This window comes from Teleopsis dalmanni, chromosome X, assembly GCF_002237135.1.
Source record: "Teleopsis dalmanni isolate 2A chromosome X, ASM223713v2, whole genome shotgun sequence".
NCBI classification, from domain to species: Eukaryota; Metazoa; Arthropoda; class Insecta; order Diptera; family Diopsidae; genus Teleopsis; species Teleopsis dalmanni.
This window is the reverse complement of record NC_051848.1, coordinates 47,965,870-47,981,303: the sequence shown is the minus strand read 5'-3', so window position 1 is coordinate 47,981,303 and position 15,434 is coordinate 47,965,870. Positions and strand designations below refer to the sequence as shown.

General features: G+C 28.7%; 2 protein-coding genes across 2 annotated transcripts; one reads left to right on the top strand and one right to left on the bottom strand.

The window, feature by feature from the left end:
* The first annotated feature begins 1,308 nt into the window (after positions 1-1,308).
* On the top strand, positions 1,309-2,784 carry LOC119690200 (oxygen-dependent coproporphyrinogen-III oxidase). The gene has a single exon (XM_038105210.1). It carries the CDS (start codon positions 1,601-1,603, stop codon positions 2,759-2,761), a length of 1,161 nt encoding a protein of 386 aa, XP_037961138.1. The 5' UTR covers positions 1,309-1,600; the 3' UTR covers positions 2,762-2,784.
* Positions 2,785-9,398: 6,614 nt separating this feature from the next.
* Positions 9,399-14,664, bottom strand: LOC119687590 (U1 small nuclear ribonucleoprotein 70 kDa). Its single transcript, XM_038101962.1, has 2 exons — positions 14,507-14,664; positions 9,399-14,448 (listed from the first exon to the last, which is right to left on the bottom strand). Exon 2 carries the CDS (start codon positions 14,393-14,395, stop codon positions 13,106-13,108), a length of 1,290 nt encoding a protein of 429 aa, XP_037957890.1. The 5' UTR covers positions 14,396-14,448; positions 14,507-14,664; the 3' UTR covers positions 9,399-13,105.
* Between the last annotated feature and the right edge of the window lie 770 nt (positions 14,665-15,434).

The following is a 15,434-nucleotide window of genomic DNA, read 5'->3' as shown; positions in this document are numbered from 1 at the left end:
TTGGACTATTAATATTAGCTTCGTTTCAGCAAACAATGATCAGCTTAATTTTACATGCAAAACAATAACGATGGGGTGAACCAGTAATTGATCTGGTTCAATATGAAATGTATACACAAAATAAAAGTGGAATGCATTTTAATGAAAATGTCATTACTTATTTTTTTTTTGTTTAAACAATTTAAAGCAATATTTTAATTATTACTTTAATTATTCAAGTTTTATTGTTATTGATATATTGATATTTATTGTTGTTTGATAATTTATTAAAATGAAATAATTTGAAATGAATATATAAAAATTAAAATAAATTCTTTTATTTAATTAAAACAGAACAATACATAATTTACTTGTAGAATAAAGCATTTGTATATGAATCAATATGATATTATTCGATGTTAACCATAAGTCGTTATGACACCAATATCAATTATATATCGCTTAACTAAATTCCGTCTGTTATCCACTTCAAAATATTGAGGATTTATTTTAGCTTCCTTGTAGGTATACTCATTCTTAAAGAATTCATTATAAACTGTATCATTCTGTGTACAACATATATTATAATTAAATTTGTTATTGAAGATGTTCTTTGTTGTTCTATAAAATATAGCAGTCGACGAAATCTTGTTTTTATGCGATCAAAAGTGTCTTCTATGACAATCCTTGACTACGGATGCATTACTTGCAGAACCGCAGATTTGCAGAATCTCTTAAAAGAAAAGAACAAGTGGGAAATTTGTTTAATGATGCTGTATTATACAGTTGCGATCTACGCAAAACTCGGCTGCTGTGTACGACACCAGCAACATACACGTCTACAAAAAGATCATTTGCATCGCAAAAGCTCAAGCTATAATAATGCTTTCTATTGAAATACTACTTTTCAGTAAATACATATTTTAATTTGTTAAATAAAATGGAAAAAAAAGAAATTCACTTTAGTAAATATCATGGAATAATCTTATTTTATATTAACTGTGTTTAGTATTTTAATTTTAGCATCAGAAATAGATTATAAAATCAAATTTTTAATGTACACTATCATATGAAAAACATATTACTTTTTATGAAGTACGTACTTAAACTGACCTATTAAGTTTTAAGATATTTTGGAATTGGAAGTCACTAAACACACTTTCATTTACATTTTATTAAGGTGTAAATATTTTTAAAGCAGACACGAAACAAAACAACATAAAATTCATAAAAATCAATTGGAAAAAATTGTAGTTTGATGTTATGAATATATTAGTTTTATAAGTATCTGTTAATCTTTAAATAAAGATATCAAAACAAATAAAAAGTCATTATTTCTTCTTGAAAATGTAGTAATGCAATTAAAAACAGATCTACGTGCATATAGTCATGAATATTATGCACTGAACATACTTTTGAGGAATGTTTAAAAGTATAAACTTTTCTAAAACATTTGTAATCACTTCGGTGCCGGCGATTTGTTTAGTCATTTTGTGTTATCTATGATAACAGCTTTATAGCAGAGGATTGTGGAGTTAAATATTGAATGAAAATTTTAAAAAACCTGAATATATTTAAATAATAGCAAGTTATCGAATACAGTTAACAACATATAAGAAAGATGAATAATTTACGGCGAGTTATGCAGTTAATTACTTCTATGAGTGCGTACCATTTGGGAAAGCGAATACGATCCAACCGAGTACATGGCTTTATCATAGGTACTGGTATTACATCAATAGTATCGGTATCTGTTGCGAACTTGGCTAGTGATCCTAAACGTAAATTGAATTGTTCAAACTTTATGGCCCAACCCATTACAGATGTAGATCATTTATTAGAGACGGAAAATAATATAAAAACTAAAATGGAATTATTTATACTAAAAATACAAGCCGATTTTTGCCGTGCATTAGAAGCGGAGGAGTATGGTGGGCAAAAGTTTAAAGTTGATCGATGGCTGCGTCAAGAAGGTGGTGGTGGAATTACATGTGTGTTACAGGATGGTGAAGTATTTGAAAAAGCTGGCGTAAATATATCTGTTGTAACTGGCATGCTACCACCTGGTGCAGTTCAACAAATGCGTTCCCGAGGAAAGAATTTACAAGAAGGGAGCTTGCCATTCTTTGCCGCTGGTGTTAGTGCGGTAATACATCCACGCAATCCTATGGTACCAACAATACATTTTAATTATAGATATTTTGAAATAGAAAATAGCAAAACTGAAAGCCAATGGTGGTTTGGAGGTGGAACCGATCTTACACCATATTACCTCGACGAAAATGATGCTACACATTTTCATAAAACGCTTAAAGATGCTTGTGATGAGCACGATAGTAACTACTATCCACGCTTCAAAAAATGGTGTGATGACTATTTTCGAATAACACATCGTAAGGAATGCCGTGGAATAGGTGGTATTTTCTTCGATGACATAGACACACCAACACAGGAAGATGCCTTTAAGTTCGTGAATAGTTGCGCCAATGCCGTTATACCTTCTTATATGCCAATTGTACGAAAGCACAAGAATGATAATTACGGTGATAGAGAACGTCAGTGGCAATTGTTAAGGCGTGGCAGATATGTAGAGTTCAATCTTATATATGATCGTGGTACCAAGTTTGGTTTATATACACCTGGTGCGCGTTTTGAGAGCATATTGATGTCTTTACCATTAGTTGCAAGATGGGAATATATGCATAACCCTGTTGTTAATTCGAAAGAGCAGAGTTTGCTTGATGTATTGAAAAATCCAAAAGACTGGATTAAAACTGAATAACTACTCTTTAAGAGTTTGCAAGCAGATATGTTGATTTTATTTTTATTTTAATTTATAAAATCAATTAAATTGATTTTTAAACAAATTTTTATGAAAATATTTTTAAGATTAGAAATTTGGTTGTTTAATAAAAATGTTTGATAATTCTTGGTTATTTGATAAAAATTGTGGTGAATTTATTTAAATATTTTCATTATCTGTCATTATTAATGGCAGATAACATTATTAAGTAATACGAAAGACCACACACAGAATAGGGACAATACCAGCAGATCTCATCGGGTTACGACAACAATAATAACCACACAGAAACTTTAAACATTATTAATTTTTGATAAGCAACCACATAATGCACTTAAGCATAACAATTATATGTACAGCACATTTTTCTTTAAATAATTACAGATAGGTATATTATTTTTTTCACATAACCACTTAACGAGTAGAGTAGGTTTTCATAACAGTTTTTTATTAACGAGTGGAATTGGTTCTTATAACAGTTTATCACTTAACAAGTAGAATAGGTTCTTATAACAGTTAATCGTTTAACAAGTAGAATAGGTTTATATAGCAGTTAATCAATTGAGTAGAATAGGTTTTCATAACAGTTTGTCACTTAACAAGTAGAATAGATTTTTATAACAATTAATCGTTTAACAAGTAGAATAGGTTTATATAGCAGTTAATCAATTAACGAGGAGAATAGGTTTTAATAACAGTTTTTTATTAACGAGTGGAATTGGTTTTTATTACAGTTTATCATTTAACAAGTAGAATAGGTTCTTATAACAGGTAATTGTTTAACAAGTAGAATAGGTTCATATAACAGTTAATCAATTAACGAGTAGAAAAGGTTTTTATAACAGTTTACTTACTGTTTGGTATTTGTGCATTGTAAAGGTGGACGAACTAGTTCGTTCGGTCGTTCGCTTTGGTGTGGATGTACCTTAAGATGTGCGTAAAAAGTATGATTATATTAAGGGAACCTACGAAAGGACTCAAACTGTTGAATTCAAACTGCGTATTAGAGTAGAGTAGGCTGCGAATATTTATAAAAAACCTTATAATGTTGCTTAAATTTAATTAGTTCCAGAGGTGATGAAACTTAGGGTTGTTGCTTTATATAATTTTCTGTAAATAAAAACACTGCTTGGTTTTGGTAATATTTTTTCTTTTTATTTAAAGCATCTTTTATTGAATATTACTACTAGAGTTGACTTAATTATGTTAATTTATTACTACTGTTGAAATGTAACTAATATATATTGAGACAGGCATGACCAGGTTTACTCTACCAATATTCAGCTTTTGATAAAGTAATTAAAATATATAACTTTATTTCGTTTAATAATTAAATTTTATCAATTACTTCAATTAATAGCTTTTTCCATTTTCCTGCAATTGACAGCAAAATTCGACCGTCTGTAAGGCAATTTTTTCACAAGTATATATTCTGCAGTTTCAGTAAAGTCACAATGTTCCAAAACTTTAGCAATATTCGACTTAAAAACTATTTTTTTTTGACATTGTCTTAACAGATTTTCGTAAATATAGGGTTGATGATGTGTATCAAATGGAAATATCCCTCTTTATTTTTTGACTTTTTCCGTTTAAAATAAAATAATTCTCCGGCAATTCTAGCAATACTTTTTGATTTTGGAACGTCTTTTAGTTATTAGTTTGCATATATTATTATTAGAAAATTACAATATTTTCAAATTTTTATTAGTTGGTTTCGTCTCTTTTAATAGCCTTATTAAAAAATACTATTATTGTTGTTGTTATATTCCGAGTTAAAGTATATTAACAATTTTTTAGTCTTCTATACTTAGAATATTCATTCAATCGTTTTACAATAGATGAAGAGATATAGATGTATGTAGCGATGTGTTGGGTTAGCAAGTTCCAAATGTTTACAAATTTCTGACTCCATTTGGTTATAAAATACGTACACTATGTGTAGTTTCTGCTCTAGTGATTTCTAAATAATTACTTCACGATAAAGAACATCAGTGTATTTAATGTGTTATTGATAATCACTATTATGAATCTGCTTTTTGCAAGAAGCACATGTTATAGAATGATTCAGATTAGTCAATTAAATAATAACATATGTACATATAGATAATTATATTTATCATGAGGCTGTAGGCAAGTGTTTATAGTTCGAATAGTTTAGTATATATTTGCAGTAAAATATGTATTTCTAAACAGATTGTTATTACTGCTGTTATTTGCAACAAATCGCATAAAGCTTTTAAATTACAATCTAGTGAAAAATGTGTTTTTAAAAAACACTGTTTATTACTTAGTTTTTATATCTAAATAATGAATGTAATTATCAAAATTTGTCAATAAAAATTTTTCAACATTAATGTGAATATGTAATATGCTTGAATATATTAATATGTGAATATTTAATATGCGTCTGAAAACAACAATTGAAATTCAATATAAAATCAAATTTATATTTACAAAATATGCTGCTCTCAGAAGTATAATAAAATTCCAATAATATATCAGAAAAACTGATATCTATAAGCGGATACAGAAATCGAGGTTAGGGGCTTTGAATTTTTTCAAATATTTGTTAAGCACCATAGAAATGTTCTAAAATTCTATCCACGGATAATCAAGGATATAGTCTAGTTAGTTACACACATAATAAATAAAAATACTAGACGGAAACAGAAAGCTCATTTATGGACGCGTATTATGATAGGAGCAACGGTGCTAATTTATATTAACTATAACACATGGATTACAAAATTAACTCAAAAATATTTATAGTTAAAATATTTTCAACAATTTCTGTTTAAGTTAAACATTAGTAATGTTATTTATATTCTCTATATTATTTAACAACTTACATAAAATTTAAATAACAATAAATTGGTTTACCAAATCTCAATTATACATATGAATTCAGTACACATTTAGTTCGAAAAATTGTTTCTTTAAAAATTAAAAGCCAACAAAAATTATTTTAATTGTAATTGTTTACTGAAACTACCAAGTTGACTTGTTATCAAATAATCTTTCCTATTCAAAGAATTTAACGATTGATACAAACACCATCGATGAACCAGAATGTAAATCTTTCTTACGAAACATCGACTGTAGAAACCAGGGACCGAAAATAATAGTTATTTCAAAAATTTTTAAGAAAAAAAAGCAACAACAAAAAGTTGTCTAAATTTATATTTGAATATATAGTTATCATTCTAACAACTTTTATCCTTAATATTATGCACGCAGTTTATATTTAAACGTTTTAAAATAAAACTCAAAAAATAATAATTAAATTTGCTTTATATTATATTCATCAAAAATAATTATTATCATGTGTCTTTTATTTTTTAACGCATAAATAACTCTTACACTCTGCTTTTTATTTTAAAACGCACAAATAAATCAACCAACTCTTTAATACATTTTGTATCAAATTACAAAAACAACTAGCTTACATGCAAAATACATTTTTTATTTTCCTTTTTAAACATATTCGGCAGGCCAGTGTGAGTTATATTTTGTTTTCAAAAATAAGTGTTATTAATGATTTTTATATTATTATTTATTTGTGCGTTTTAAAATAAAAAGCAGAACTTTAAAAGTTATTTCTGCGTGAAAAAATAAATGGCACATGATAATAATTAATTATTTGATTATTATGAGAATTTAATAATTATTTTATGACTTATAATAAGACTTATAATGTGATTTTTATTTTTTTTATGATAAGTGTTACGGTCTCTGCTATAAACAAACCAATTAACATATTACATCTTATAATGAGCCTCCAATTCATTATAAATTATTTTATAAAATATACACATGTTTTTACTGTTTCTATGTATACTTTATTGTTTTCTTCAAGTAAGAAACATAAAAGTACGTACTATAAATCTAAAAATTTTAATCAAATTAACTTACATTGCGGAGATTAGCACAAGATATCTACCATGCTCTCAGTGCTTCGCTCGGTTAGGAGCCATTACCCAGTTAATTTCTATTTCTACTATGTGGAGATATATTGTCTCACGTTTCAAATGAAGAGCCCGATCATGTGAATACTATGCTGTCTCTGAAAGACATATTAAATAAAAAAAAAAATATTTCGAAATTACCTTCATATACTGGTTTAATAACCAAATGCTCTTCTACACAACTTCTCAAACAGTTTTCAAATTTATTTTAAATGTAAAAATAATACAATAGTTAACCACTTAATTACTCATAAGACAACTCACAGAAGTTATAAGTTGAAAACAGAAAAAATCAGTCTCCACGTTCAATACCCACGACTAATTTATAATAGAAGTTTAATTTCAACTATTGAATATATTTAACTGAAAGTTTAAGTTTTTAAAAAGTCGGAGATCTGACCCTATAATTAAATAACGTTATTTTTGAAGTAGAGCTTTATATATTACTCGAATTTTTCGAAGCCTTATGCATCTAAATTTACATTTATGCCTGTTTAAATATATTCGAACCCCACATCATTCTCGAACATTTTTGTTATTCATATTCTGATATATATAAATCAGAATGAAAACAAAACAAAATATTAAGCAGATTTGCTATTTAAGCAGATCGAATATTTGAAATCTTTCGATCCAAATGTTTGAAATTGTCTGTACTTGAACTTCTCGAGCATAGCGCTGAAATTTTGATTAGTACCTAAAAATACTTAAGATTAGTGTGAGCAAAGTGTAAATGATGTCCTTTTTTGGTAGTTTTTTTAGTAAAAGTTTTCAACTTTAAGCCAAATATTAGTATATAGTCTAGAAGAAAAACTTACTGAAAATAGCTGTTCCTAGCTAAAATCCCTTGTCGAAAACCGACATGGGATTTATTTGACTTCATGATATACTTAAAGCAATTACGAGTTTATGACTTTTTTCCATTCAATGAAAATTTTCGATCTAATAAAATCTAATACATGAATGTATGCAAATATTACTAGATAATTTATTCAGGTAATGAAGACATAATTAGATTTAAATATATTCCACTTGATAGCTATGTTATATATAGTATAAAAAGACAGAAGGATATATAAAAATAAAAAGTACATCATAGTTCTATAACAAGAGATCCACTACTGACTTACGATTTGTATAAAACACTGTAGATACTACTTAAAGTTTAATGCGAAGAACTATTTAAGCAATGATAGTACATCGACACTGTGTTAAAAAGGAAGTTGTTTTTGTAAATATATCCAATAGAGATTTTAATTCTAGAAAATATGGACGAGATTACAAAAACGATACATGTATGTGTAGTTATATGCTAAATGAAAACAGCTTGGCCCGAAGTGAAGAAATTCTGAACAGGGACTATTATTGGTATAGTCTTTATGTGTTTTATTTTAAAAAACTAATTAAATTCAACATTTTTAATGTACCGCACCAATTGCTTTTAAACAGAAATTACTACAAAAATGATCAAAATTAAATGCTGAACTTGGTTTTCAAAAAGAAAAATTAAAAAATTAGTAACAATGACAACTTTATTATAATGGATTTCCTTGCCGAATACTAACATATTCACTCATTTATAAATTTCTTTAAAGCTCTGAGTCTATACATATATTAGATATATGTATTATTAACTCAAAAATATATATTATTAACTTAAAACCTCTGTAGAGAGGTCCTACGTAGTACATCATAATATGCAGCTCAACCGGTGAAGGAATAAAAACTTCTGAGGTCGTTTACCCTCAGAAGTTTCTTATTTTATATTTCTTATATTATGAGTTTCTTATTTTATATTTAAATTAATTTAAAAATAAATCTAAAGTGTCTTTATTAGAAAAGTAAGCCTTTAGGGTAAACCGCTGTATAATTCACGATATTGAAATTTTAAAACGCCATATTATATATACCTGCTCTATAATGTATATGAAAAAATATAATTATGATCCTGTGTTTGGAAAGAAAACCTGATAAATTGATTGCACCATAAATTGATTTTTATTATATATAAGAGAAAAAATACTAGGTAAATTTTTATACTCTGTTGCTATTTTTTCAAATATATTTCTATTTCGTTTCTAGTTGAACGAAAGAATATGTTAACCCAACAAATCATATTAAGAAATGTTAATCAAAAGATCAATTGGTATTATATTGATTATAAATTAAAGGGTTTGGTCTTCTAATAATTAATTTTTCCAACATTTAATTTAAAGCCTTAATCTATTAATTTCAAATTATACATTTATATGACAGGCCTATGTCTTTTGCGTTGAGGTTCTAAATTGAAGTAAGGATTTTTGTTTTGCATAAACAGATACTTAAGACATTTAAAAGATTCGAAATTAGAAATATTCTCTATACATAACTGAACTGAAGTCATTATTTAAGTAAAAGGTTTTAATAAATCAGAAAAATTGAATGTGCAGTTACAGTGAACTAAACAGAAGACTTATGTTAAAAGACGCAAACGCATATCTGATAACACTACTCAACTCTAACTCTAACCCATTGGTAGTGTATCGCAAAGTTGATAACATCATTTCATAAATTTGTTAAATCTTAGGTTTTGTTTATAAATTAAAGAAGTTTTATTTTACTGAGTATTTACAATTTATTTACGTTTAAAGTTGTAATAAATTGTATGCACAATGATAAATATTTCTATATACGTTATATCCTTAAATTGCAATTAAAAACAATCAAAAGTTATGCCGGAAACCCCCGATCTCTTAAATGAAGAGCTCAGAGAAGATAATGGAAGCAGAATTTTGCGCCTTAATTCAAGACATACTATCGATAAGTGAAGTACTGGATTTAATTATGTCGGCTCCGTTTTAAAACAATATAAACATACTATAGTTGGAAGGTTGTTAAAAAAAGTATTATATTATAGACGATTTAGGGGAAAATCAAGCGACTATATCGCAGTAAAGTTTAAAAAAACATCTTGTTTATTTTTCAAAATTCATTAAAAAATAAAACTTGATGCCAAACACCATGTTTAGGTATTGTAAAGTGAGTCTAAACTTTTTCATATATCGATTTAACGCGGATTTCAACTACAATAGACGTCCAATTTAACGAATGACTTCTCGCATAGATAATTTGTTAAATTGCAAAATTTGTTAAATAAAATTAAGATGAATAATGAAATATATAGCTTTTATCAGTTCAGTTATTCATTGCGAAAACTTAGATTTGTTGATTTTTTGATGTTCTCTAAACATTTTTCATATACTCCATTCTCTAAGTCTTGTATATTATTTTCTGGTATTTTTATTGTCTCACTATCTTCTTAACAAACTTGCTTAAATTTATTATTGGTAGCTCAGTACATCATTGTCATTGGTAGCTGTAGAGTATACCTTCATTGACTAAGTTTTTTCTTGAAAATTTTTCATATATTTATTGCATCGCTTATATCGTCGTATTTATCACGATCATCTATCTCAATTGTCATCATCTCAGTTCAAATTTTTATAAAGTATGTGTATCAACTTTTTCTATCAGCAACGTTCTTCTTTTTCTTATTTCTTGGCCCATGTAACATTTACAAGTATTAGTCCATACGCATCCATAACGGTACCAAGAATATATAATATCGTGACGAGGTTTAAAAAGCTCAACTTTCGCGGCTACTTGTTAATTGTTTTATTTTTTCATGCAGTCCACATTGGTATGGACCAATGGCACAATACTTATTCGAGCAAATAGTGGTATGACGCTACGTTCGTTGGATTATGCTTGAACGCTTCTAAAATTGTATCCGTGCTGGACTGCAATGTTAATAATGGTACAAATGTATTGTATGACTTCAAACCATTCGAAGTTATTTATTTTACTAAATTAATATTTTTTTTAGGTTTTAATCTACGCAGGCACCCAAGGCAAAATTTTGTAGTTCTTTAAATTGAGCATTTGTCAAATTGGACGTCTATTGTTGCATATAAATACATATGCGAAAAGCATATAACCCATATTACATGATTAACATGAATAAAATATTCGAAAATAAGTAAAAAAAAATGTTACATTTACCAGATGTGCGAATCACATTTAAAACAAACCTTCCTCGATCGGTGATCAGTTTGCATACAGGAATAAATTTGACGCTATCCAATAACGAATGTGGATCTTTGTTTTGGACTGGATAAGTGATTACATACATAACAAGTTTCGAATTATAACCAATATTATAATTAATAGATTCCCAAAAAGTTTATATTATTTTTGTACTCACTAATGCCACGTCATCTTTTTTGCTAGCTTACCCTGTCTGAATTCCTTGTTTGTTTCAAAGAATCTACATGGAAATTAACATAAAACAAATTAAAATTTGCCTTACCAAAATTTGCCTAAACGCTATCCACGTGTCCAGTAATAACGGAATTACCAAGCGCATCTATATTGAAACTAATACAATTTTGTTTTTAGTTTAATAGTAACAAACCAAGGTGAATAGTGCTATTGTATCACGTAAGCCTTTGTGAGTCTTGGTTTTTAATTTCCGTACATTCGGCGCACTGTATTTCACCAATAAATCCAAATTTAAACTTACATAAAAAAAGAAACTTTGGGGAATCATCACCAGTTCCAAATGATAAACATTTATGACAAGCGAAAAACATAGATGGAACCCCTAGAATAGGCAAACTGATTAACATATGCATTTACTTTGATTTATTATTTTATACGTGATATTATGTATACATACAGCACGCATAAAATATTTACTTTCCATATCGAAAATAATCATAATTTGAAATCGTTTCAATTTACTTGATATTAATTGATTTTACAGCTTTAATGAGTTTATTGAGTCACTTAGAGGAACACTTTTATTTATTCAAATAAATACTTCAGCAAGCAATTCGTTAATATAACTGCATTATCCACTTTTGTCAAAGGATGAGCTTCAAATTTGGCTGTGAGCCACTAAAAAGCATAGTTATTGATATTAACGCCAAATAATTAAGTTAAAAGGTATAAGTTTATTTTTGAAGACAACACAATATAGTCAGGAAGAAATAACAAAAAAGACTGCATTTATTATTAAAAATTGAAAGTTAGTTTCGAAAGCTTAGGTGACAATATTAAATAGGCAATTCGTGCCATTTATAAACGTGAAAAATATGAAAAAAATTCGACCTACAATCACTAGGTCTATCATCATGAGATAATATACTTCGGACCAAATCATTGCTCGACTTAAAACAAAAATTTTGAGTAAATAGAAACCGTGCAATCTTCTGTGTTCCATATTGACTACTTAAATCCACTAAGGCTTAGCTATTTTGAAAAAATTTACTTTAAGCAAAACTGTGCTCACATTGTATATAAAATACATGCGTGTATATTCGATCAAATTACAATTTTTTCCGATATAATATCGAGCCATTCATCTGTGGTATGAAAAGTGTTTAAATTTGTTTAAGTACTTGATTAAAAGTTCAATAAAATTAAAAGTTTAAAAAATACTTAGGATCAGGCGGTTTATACAAATTTATCGGGATTTATTTGGCGTTTGGTAGTTTCCCATTTTCTCATAAGCCTGAAACAACTGTTTTACTGATTATCTCTTTAAAACTGTAAAAAGAGAAAGAAAATAAATGTCACATTACTAAGCCTGAGTACTAAACAAGTTATAATGAAATATTAGAGTTAAATGCATTTAATTAGAAATTAAATCCCACGAACCACCATGGGATACAAATACTTATTCCATGTTTTACCCATAAATGCCCTGTCTGGTTGTATGTAATTTGAACAATGTTCTAATATTTGTTGCCTAAATTTTAGTTGATGCAGTGGTTTTTTCTTAAAAATAATTATTGGACAATAAGTCTCTTACTTAGGGATGCTACACACGCTTCACTGCTACCACTACCCCCTTACCTGAGGGAAGTAAACACAATTTATATCCTTTTTTATTTTTACTTACTTTTTATAGATTCATGTATTTAGTTTATACAATGCAATTTTAGTATTGTTTGTTTATAAAACAAAATGCAGGCAAACAAAATTGTAAAATTTCATTAAGAGTTTTTGAAAGAAATTAGTCTGGTTAGTTAGCAACAAAGAAATATTAACATAATTGCATTAAATTAACTTATAAATGTTGTCATTCTTTAATACAAATTTGTATTAAAGTTATTATGTTTGCTTGAATTTTGCTTGTAAAATACATATTTAATTCATAATTAATAGGAGGCCTGGTCTATTTATGTAATGTTGTGACAATTCATGTCAACTATTATTTAATAGCATAAAGAAACCACGCCCTCCACTTTAAATATAACGAATTCAGTATGTTTAGAAAAATTAGAATTGTTACACCAATACTCATTTTTTGCCATTAACGCCACCACTGCTGTCCTTCATTTAAATTTTGACCGTTTTCGGTAGTGCGATTGAGTATAGGTGGTGGTGGAATATTAAAAATAGGTGGAGGCCTATATTTTTCCTCTTGCTCATCATCTATTGATTCTCGTTTAACGCCTGTTGTTGGATAGTTATTAATTGGATATGTTGGATATCCATCATCAATAGGTTCCTCTTTAATTTTAACTATATCGATATCACGGAAATCAGGTTTTCGTTCCTTTGTATCACGGTCACCACGATCACGTTCTTTTTCACGTCTTTCACGTTTTCTTTCTCGCCGTTCACGTGAAGACTCTCGCTCGCGTGATTTGGAACGTTTTTTCTTCTTTTCACGCTCACGTTCCCTATCTCGATCCTTTTCACGTCTTTCACGTTTTTCAAAATCATCATAATCTCGGTCCCTGCTGCCACCACGTCGTTTTCGTCTTTCACGAGACCTACTACGTGACCTTCTTGGCCTATCACGTTCGCGGTCACGTTCTCTAGCACGTTCACGAGAGCGTGAACGACGTCTAACTGAATCATTTCCAAAACGACCAACACCACGATCAATTGTACGAGCACCCTCACGATCTTCACGCTCCCGTTCAAGACGATAACGTTCGCGTTCACGTTCATTGTCTTCACGCCCAGAATGCTTTATATTAACATCGTTTCCACCTCTGCGAGTACCTCCCAAACCGCCACCTAATCGCCGAGGCAACCATCCTTTTACCGTTCGAGCGCGCTCAACATCAACGAGTACGCGCTTGCATTCAATTTTCTTACCATCAGCATGCTTATATGCCGCATGCATATCCCTTTCATGTTCATATTCAATGAACGCATAACCTTTTGGCTTACCCGTATCTACATCCGATACCATAACAATCTTTTTTATGGGTCCATATATCTCGAACTCACGCCGCAATTTTGACTCCGATGTGTCATAGTTAGTACGTGCCACGAATAGTGTGCGAAATGGATCTTCGGTAGCGTTTTTAATTTCCTGTGGATCCCAAAGCGCGATTTCACGTTCTAATTTATATGCTACTTGTTCAGCTTTTTCACGCCTACGTCGTTCTATTCGTTCCTGTCGTGTCTCAACTCGTTTAGTTGGTGGAGTGTCTTTCGGGTCTTCAAATCGATCCAGGAATTGTCCAACACCTATATATCCACGGCTTTTCTTTTCATGTGGTAATTTATCTACTGGAGCAATATAAGGAATGGGATCACGAGCAGCAAAAAGTGCCAGTAAATTTGGCGGCAAGTACTGTGTCATTGTATATTGATTATATTTCTTAGGTCCAAAAAAAGTTCCTTCTCCCCAAGCAACTAAGTTGAAAAGGTTAAAATTGTACCGCACTATAGCTGAGTTTTCTATTTAGCTTACCTTAGTTGTTGATTAAACAAATAATATGGGAATACTCAGCTACACAATTTTTTTAGTTACATATATATTTTTAATTGTTTGGCATGACTTTTACCGAATATGTCTTACTCACTTCAAGAAGAAAATAGATTTACGCATGGCGTACACGAATACATACAAAAAGCAATGAAGAATGTAAACCTTTGAGCGGATGCAATTCGTACGTTCAGTGCAAGAACTAAAGTCTATAGTTGTAACATTTTGCAATCAAATTTAGTTAATACTGTGTAACATAAATAATTATAAGAAAGCCATACACAAAAGAACTAAGAATAATAACTAATAATAAATAATAAAATAACAATAAAAAATAATAATAATAAAATAATAATAAAATAATTTAATAATGTTAATATATCTACATCAAGATGTAAATAATTAAACAAATATAATTACAACATGTTAGTTTATTTTTAAGTGTAAATAATCACCTTAAATAACTTTTACTCGATCCATTTGTATAACAAATCTTAATTTTATATGAAATTGTTTTTATATTTCTTTTTGTAGATGCACTCATAAATAAAAACAATATTTTGTCTTATTTTATTTACTTTATAAGAATTATTAACTCTATCATATATTGTAGTATTGCAAACTACGAATATAACTTCAACTTTATTTTCCGTAAATTACAGTTGAATCGTGATTGTCGCGTTTTTATATGAAATTAAATTGTAAGTCGAGCCAATCAAGCAATTGTTATTTTGATTGTTATTTTTGATTGGGTCATAATGGGGGATAAGGCAAAATATAAAAAGGTTAAAAAGTTGTTCTGCAATAAAAAAAAAATTATTTCTTATACACAACTGAAGTATGGTATATCATCAAATATATATGTATATGTAATGTCTCTTACATTTTTATCGCTTAATAGCAGTGAATTATT

What these genes read in the sequence shown, in the direction of transcription:
- LOC119687590 (XM_038101962.1), bottom strand. Translation starts at nt 14,395, where the DNA reads ATGACACAGTACTTGCCGCCAAATTTACTGGCACTTTTTGCTGCTCGT.
- LOC119690200 (XM_038105210.1), top strand. Translation starts at nt 1,601, where the DNA reads ATGAATAATTTACGGCGAGTTATGCAGTTAATTACTTCTATGAGTGCG.